At 41.5% G+C, this 7835-nt stretch overlaps 1 protein-coding gene across 1 annotated transcript in view; it reads right to left on the bottom strand.

The window, feature by feature from the left end:
* The window catches only part of T265_07930 (hypothetical protein), a gene marked incomplete at both ends in the record, with an annotated part of 8575 nt that extends 1332 nt beyond the window's left edge, over positions 1-7243 (bottom strand). Inside the window, 4 exons of the mRNA XM_009173595.1 lie at positions 7-150; positions 2413-2581; positions 4668-4852; positions 7063-7243. Of these exons, the coding sequence (XP_009171859.1) occupies positions 7-150; positions 2413-2581; positions 4668-4852; positions 7063-7243 (679 nt within the window). The remainder of the gene's footprint in view (positions 1-6; positions 151-2412; positions 2582-4667; positions 4853-7062) is intronic.
* Between the last annotated feature and the right edge of the window lie 592 nt (positions 7244-7835).

Raw genomic sequence — 7835 nt, 5'->3', positions numbered from 1 at the left:
GTAAACCGCGACCGTCAGCGCTGTTGTGCAGACTTTCACCCCAAGCAGCCACCAGCTCCTCCTTGGTGTTTACGCATGCTCCCTGGACTCGGATCGGAAGGCTGAGATTCCGAACAATTTTGCCAAATGCGGAATCGTTGTTGAGATATACTACTAGGTATACTACTACGCCTTGTGGGGTTCAACGAAGATCATCCCACGTTGTGCGAACAAGCTGACTATTGGGTATATTTTGAAGAATTATTGGCCATTCGTTTCTTGGATCGTCGCAAATCACTTGGGAAACGCCTAATTTCCTGAAAACCAGGTAATTTTTCTATTATTTTGAATAATTTAACCCTTCGTCTTACGTTTGAACAAGTTCCCAGAAGCCTTGAGCCGGATTCAGCAGAAGAATCCACTTAATACAAATACATTGAAGCGTGAATCATTATAATCCCAGAGATTCCCATAAATATGCCGCTCACTGATTCTGAAAGGACTGACCCCGTACACTGAATTTTGGTTGTTCATTAACATTCGATGTTCGTACTATATAAATAATTTCATGTTCTGAAAGTGCTTTCATTAACTTTCTCATACTTCTGTAAAGCCGCTTGCGAAGCGTTAAACCACTGACCAAAGTATCCCGAGTTCCCTATTTGGGTTTTCAGGATAACGTGGCCTCAAAGGTTTCATAGAAGCTCCTCACGAGCAGTCTATAAGTGGCCCGCACCAAGAGTCAGTTCGCGCGATAAACGAAAACTCCACTCGAACTGACAAATGGGTACGCAGAGCTAAACAAACTGCGGTTCAGTCGCTCGAAGCCAGACGACAAAGTATTCAGCAACCGGTCAAAAGGTCACTGGTTCGAAACTTGTTAATGTAGACTGTTGCGCAGCACGCTACTGGATTAAAGACAGGCGTGAAAGACTTTGGAGCTTTTCAGTAGAGAATGGCCTTACTGATAGGACATAACCCCAACTGGAAACTTCTCGATTGTCCAGGTGAAGAACCCTAAAAGTACTTCACCGATATTCTAAGACATTTTTGATGTTTCTTAGCTTGCGCCTTACAAAACGCAAGACTTGTTTGAATCTGGACGCTCTTGTGAAGCAGTCTGGAAGCCACCGAAACGGTATCATTGTTCAGTTTGTTTATAAGATGTTGTTTACTTGTGCACGCCTCTGTCTGTCTTTTCCTGAAGCATCTGGTAGCAAAATCATACATTTTAAACGTGTAGTTCACAGAGAGTTACTGATTGCTTGTGCTTGCCATAAGGAATTAACCCTGCCTGTAGCATAATTCTACCCTTCTAAAAGTACTCTTGCGGTTAGCTCCCAATGTGACGGCAAAACTGAAAACGTGTATTCGATGGAGACACATGATGCGATATGTACACGTCCCATTTATTTTTTTTTTAAAAACGTAACCAGTTAGGCTCTAAAATGAATTAGGCGCTGAAACGAACTAAATAAATATAAATTAAAAATATTGACCTTTGTTTAAATTCTATAACCGAGGTGGTTACTAGCATTCTGAAAGGTTTTTGCCCTACTGAACAGTAATTTATCAGAGTCTAATCGACAAATAATAGCATAGTCTTAATTTTTTTCAACACAACGTTGAACGCTCGTAAGTCTCCCACAAATCACCACACTTTTTGTCTTTTGACGCTGTTCAACAACATAAACACGTTTGAAACGGCAAATTTGCATACGATTAGAATGGTTGCCGTGCCCCGAAAGTAAAGCATAAATCGTTCCGCCTCAGTAAATGTGTCAAGTGTGTTGCCTAGTGGCGTCGCGTAGAAAGCACCATATTATGATATGTTCTGTGTTGACGCGCTCCAAAACAGCGGCACGCACTCAAGTTTTGTTGACAAACGGCAGTTTCACAAAGTTCTATGAAATGAAGGTGGCCAGTCAGCCGTTAATAGCAATTCTGAACTATTTCTAGTTCACCTTACCACATGTCGGCTACACATCCCTATTGCTCACCATAGGACTGACCGTTTGTAAGTAGTTTCGTCATTAATTCGAAAAATGGAGATTTCAAATTTCCGAAAGCAAATGTGTGCGTCGTATTTTGGCAAGTAGTGTGGTTTTGGAACAACCAAGACATGAAATTCAGAATGGTCTTTGTGTCTGCTAAATGCCAGCAAAAGTGTTTGTTGGTTGACTGAAATCCATTCATTTAAGTAATATATTCAAGCCAGACAGAAGTGATAACCCTATGGATAAGTTGAATGAAGTGCTACCCCGAGCTCCAAAAAGTAAAACATCCGAACCGTGAGAACTTATCACTCTGCCGACATGTTTGTGAATAATACAATGCTTTTCCCCTATGCTATTGTGTATCATATTAGTACTCATGTTTGATAAAGAGGAATAACACTTATACCAACATACAAGAAGTTACTCAGTGACATACATTCCACTTTCAGTTTGATGCGTTGTGAAATGGAGGCTCCAACACTGTTGATTGCTTTGCATCCCAACTCTGCTGCGTGATCCGTCCAGCTCAGGTTGATTCTTAGTTCACTGCTAAGAAGGCCATCAAATGTTCTTTTGTCTGGTTCATATATAAAAGTTCTCGAAGGCTGATTTGGGGAAAAAGTGGGAAAGTACTAGCTTAAAAAGCATAGAATATCGATAAACATCGTTTGTTGCATAGAATACGAAGACCTGACTGACGTGCTAAAATGGTTTCTCTGAAATTGTGTTCTGGGTTTCGCACTAGTCGTTAAACCATCCGACAAAAGGAGCATACGGTGATCAAGATTCTGAGCACGAGATTCTGCACGAGCCAAAATGTTTTACATCAACAGGGAACAGAAACTTTTTGTTTTCTGTGGCAAAAATACTTAGCACCAGTGCCGAGCACAACAAATTTCGTAAAAGTTAGACGTCGGTTCTCCCAAAGATAATAAGAACGGAGACAATTTCCCAATAATAAGCGTAGACAAAATCCGTTTACCTGTTACAAAGCCCCGATAATTAGTTTAGCTTCATACCAACAACGGGAAAAGCTGAAAAGTTTCTCGAATACCTGGGCAAGACCTGTTCACAAAATCCGGAGGTGTGGAAGTTTTCCGTAGTGGTTCAATTTCAAGTGTGGGAGTATATTAGCAATGAAGAAATTCAGCGACTAATTACGCATATGAGAATATGGAAAGTGGTTGGAGACAGCTGGGGAGCCGACGCATTATGTGTCGGCGTTGGACGCTGCACTTTAAAATCCCGTCCAACAATTCCGACAGTGTGGTCCATGGCAAAGTGAGTGTCTTGATGATGCACGGGCCTGCTCTACACCTGGTTTATTTTGACTTGGGAAAAACTAAACTATACAGGGATTTTGAAGTTAGACTGGCTCTTCATACAAAAAAAACACGGAAGAAAATCATATTTTGAATGACCTTGTTTTAACTTCTTTCGTCCTAAAATTAGGCATCACGAAGATGTTTAAAAATTTGTCTTCAGAGGGAGACGAAACCGACAAATGACCGACCACAGAGGTGCTAAAGCTCACTGCAAACATTTGTTCTGCTAAAAACCGCGATGTTAATCTCAGAAAGGTACAGTTGCGTATTAGGTCAAATTAGTTCACCATCATTTGCTGATTTGATAACAGGACTTTAACGTGTTGCAATTTTTTTCACCAAAATATAGACGACATAGTCGAATTACGAAATGAAATGGAGTAAATCCGAAGCGATAATGAAGTTCCCAGCGAATGTGTGATTTCCGGTTTAGGGCGCAACGACAAAAACAACCCCAAAGCCGTTTTTGTTCCATTTCACCACCATCTGGCTGACAAAAAGTGTTTTAAAATAAAATAACTCTGTGGGTTTTGATATTTCTAACAAGAAATTTGGCGTTTCTTTGGATCGCTGAACAGTGCCAGCCAACCAATGGTTGGGTTATTCCATCCGGAAGTTAGTATTCCAATGTGTATTATTATCAGTAGTATGTTAATATTATTATTATATTTTTATCATGTTATTATTCCAATGTGCCAACATTTGTGTTCCACACGACATATCCACCCGAGGACAGAAAATGTGGTCTCTTGTTTTTTGAAAGTTCTCTTTATAAATTTTCAACTAAGAAAACCGTTAGTTAATGGAATGTTCAATTTACGATTCTCACGGGCCAAATGAAATAGAAATGACCCAAGACAAAAAGGAACTCTTTTTGTTTTATGTCACTTCGGCGTCACACAGAATACGTTTATATCAGCTTACTCGACCACAAGGGTGATATGCACTACTGTATAAACTGAGCTGGTGACGCCAGAAAGCCGGCATCGGAAACTATGTATGTTTGAATGTGTAGCGAATTTTCAACCAGTGAACAATCCGAAATATTTTCAGGTTCATCGCGTAATGTTACGCTGACGTGGTAACCTTACAGCGATCAGCGGATTGCTTGCGCGGTACGACAAAAATTTCAGAAAAAGAAAACTGTGACTGGGCTAATAAAATTCAGAACGGCCACGGATGCTCGAGGTTTTCAATCTTTTAGGGGAATCTAATTGGGTTAATCTTTGGAAGAAGTAATATTCTTTGAAGATTTTAACATGAAACCACCAGTAGACGCTTTCTCCTAACTATCGCAGTCGAGTTATACCCATCACCTTGGCAAATGGGGACTGTACACGAGAGAGAGAGGTAGACATATACTCACCTCGTTTTGGAGCTGACGCACTGCACTTGTTTCATTCACGCGGACGGGGGAAATAATCCAAATCAGTTTAGGTCGTGGGTAGACAACAGGGCAGGTGCAAACAAATGCCTGTAGGTTGCCCTCTTTGGGACTAGAAAGCGGACGATCAGAGTTCATCGGTCGAAGGATGGGAATGGCCGGCTGAGCTGAAATCGATAGACAGTGGTGAAGAGGTATTTAGTTACTGAATGAGACAATCATAAAACCCACGTGGATTTTTCACATCAACAGCAAAAGAGCTGAATTCAGCAGGGAGAAAATATTGTTGGTTATGCTGAGTATCATTTATTTAGGTGGCGTCAGTTAATGGTCTACAGCGCATCTTCTCAGTAATCATATTGCCGCGGCAAATTACAAATTTGTCGGTTCCCACAGATGAGCAATTTCAGTTTTAACCAGCGAAACCAAGCATAAATATTTGTATTTTTTTAATTTTGTTCATCATTTCTTTCATAATTCAGTGTAATATCGGAATTTACAGTGTCACCAAGTTGGTTAATTCTCCATATTCACTGTTGGGAAACTTTGTATGAATCAGATGACAGTATGGGTAATCATGGGGATGACATTATCGATCATACAGTCATTGGAAAATGAAAAAAGGTGCGATCCTGTGCTAAGGCCGTGATCTCAAAACAAGGAATTGGTTACTTAGCCTAAACGCACGATCTAGGTGTCCCATCTGACAGGTAATATGTGGTCTAATTCACCAACTGACGGTCAGTAATAACTGCGGCGAAACCGAATTCTACGAACTTCACCTGCGTTTGTTCAGTAGTCACAATTGGGCAGTGAACAATATATTGAATTGGAATTGGGCAGACAGTATAGATAGGTAGACCGTGGTACTATAGGAAATCAACAGTAAATCGTAAGGGGAATTAAAGAAAGGCTTACGGCTAGATTGAACCTTGGGCAGTTAGCAACACAGGATGGCATACGAAGGGCAGTGTGCTATTGGACAAATTAAACGGGAAAATTGTTGTTCAGTTCAAACTGGGAGAAATTTTCCACAAAAACCTCGGAGATAAATGTAAACAAATCGTCTATAGAAAACCGGTTGAGGTAGAGTCAACGTTGTATAAGTTGAACGGGTCAGTCTTGAAACTTGAGTAGTCACCGGAAGGGTAATGGATCAGGCTGAGGAATAGGGAAACAAATAATTACGTCGCGTAATTAACACCAAGGCGAATCCTACTAAGGCAGGCTTGTTTATATAATGCGCAAACCCATATGAGGAATCTGCATTTGAAAACTTTAGTCCCCCTCAAGCATTTCGAAGCGTCCTTCCAGGAACTAAATTTCTAGTCATCGCCGTTTACACCTATTTGTAGTGCGACACACTACAATTATGGCGTGTTTTTCCAAGTAATTACTCTTCCATACGTGTCGCCACCAAACGTTGTGCTGTCCACTGCATTTCGTGCCTCTTATTCTGAGGGTGGTGGTTGGTTTGCTCCGAAGACACCACAAATCCGAACAACCGATTCTCGCACGAACATTCGACTGAATGCGCGTTGTTTCAATTTGAAGCTGCATTGTACAAGTAAAGGGACAATAAGTTTGTAATCGCAACATATGAAACCTTAGGTTTCTTGTGTTGTTTAACTGTTTGCTACAGAGGCTTCACTGTAGTGGAAGGTACAGCGAGCGCCGGATTTCTTATTTTGAAACAAATGAAACAAATGGTTCTCACTGAGCACAGAGGGGTTGGAGTTTTGTGTAGGTTCTAGATCCCAGTTGGTTAAAGGTCCATTTTGTTTCTGTGTATACCTCACATCAAATGCACATAGATGGGGTTGTAAAGTAGTAAGTTTGGAAAGGGATACTTAACTTTGGTGTGCCATCTTCGGCCACGCAGATCCATGGATGAAGCTCATGATGAATCTCAGGGGGACTAGAAGTGAGGCATAAAAGTCTGACATCGACTTTCTCCTGCACAGAGTAGGTCTAATTTGGACAGATTCGGACCTGTAAAATAGAATTTTTTTAAGCCACTGGAGGCCACTAAATAACTTTGTGGGCAAAGAAACAGCCTCTGCTGCATTTTGCATGCACACACGCAGACAGCATTCCTGTTTCTACTGAAATTGAACTAACTGTCGCCTGGGGGGAACAACCCGGTTCGCTCAGACATGGGTCTTGGTGAACTGTAGGTATTTACGTCGTGACTGCCCGAGTTTTCCTGTAGAACTCGATGTCACTCGACGGGAGCTACGTACGAGTCTTCCTCGCATGGTTGCAACTTAAGAAACTGAGATGCAGGGGTTGCACAGTGAGAATCGCCACAGCACTGAAGTTCGATCCTGTGATGCCTTCAGCTGACAGAGTAGTTCAAAACATCCGACAGACTTACTTGCCACGAGAAGAAATGCAGAGGACTTGGCAGTATTCACACCAGCTACCACGGCACACTCGTATTTCCCAGCGTGAATGGAAGAAGCCTGCGTAATGCTGACCGTTCCGCGAGCATTTACACGTAAGTCCGGTATGGAATGTTTTTCTCTGTTTGTCAAAGAAAGAAAAGTACGATACATTACGGTGGAGAGGGATATGCAAATTTCATGAGAAACTACAAAATCGTCTGAACCTTCCGTTGCTTACAAAAGTGCACCGGCAACACGCACTCAGGCCACAGTTGGACAGTAAATATTTAGCTGTTTAACTCATCTGTGGGTGCCTAGAAAGTTCTACGTCTAAAACGGCCGTAGAAAGCATTTTAAGTGCTCCCTGTCCTCTAAATGTCCTTGATTCTCACTTTTTATAAACCGCCAGGCCTTGGTAAAAAACCCATTATCTTCAAGCGTACAACATTTTCGGCTTTCAAGTTATGCCCCCCACCTAGAAAATGTGAGTGCGCTTAAGTTGGCCTAACATTTGGCACTGCATGTTCGTTTTTTTTGTTGATTTCCCCTAAGAAAGTACCAATGCGACGAATGTTTGAAATTGTTTCGCATCAGACAACATGTTTGACATTCAGTGATGCTCGTATACTTCTTCTGCGGTAGTGCATTTTGCACATGAAAGGGCAACAGTTTACTCATGGAGACAAGGAAATACTTTATTCGTGGAGCCACCTCTGGTGTTTTGTGCAACCTGAGGTTTAGTCTAAGGATATAGGCGGCAGAG

This window comes from Opisthorchis viverrini, assembly GCF_000715545.1.
Source record: "Opisthorchis viverrini unplaced genomic scaffold opera_v5_194, whole genome shotgun sequence".
Lineage (NCBI taxonomy): Eukaryota > Metazoa > Platyhelminthes > Trematoda > Opisthorchiida > Opisthorchiidae > Opisthorchis > Opisthorchis viverrini.
This window is presented reverse-complemented; position numbering and strand designations above follow the sequence as displayed.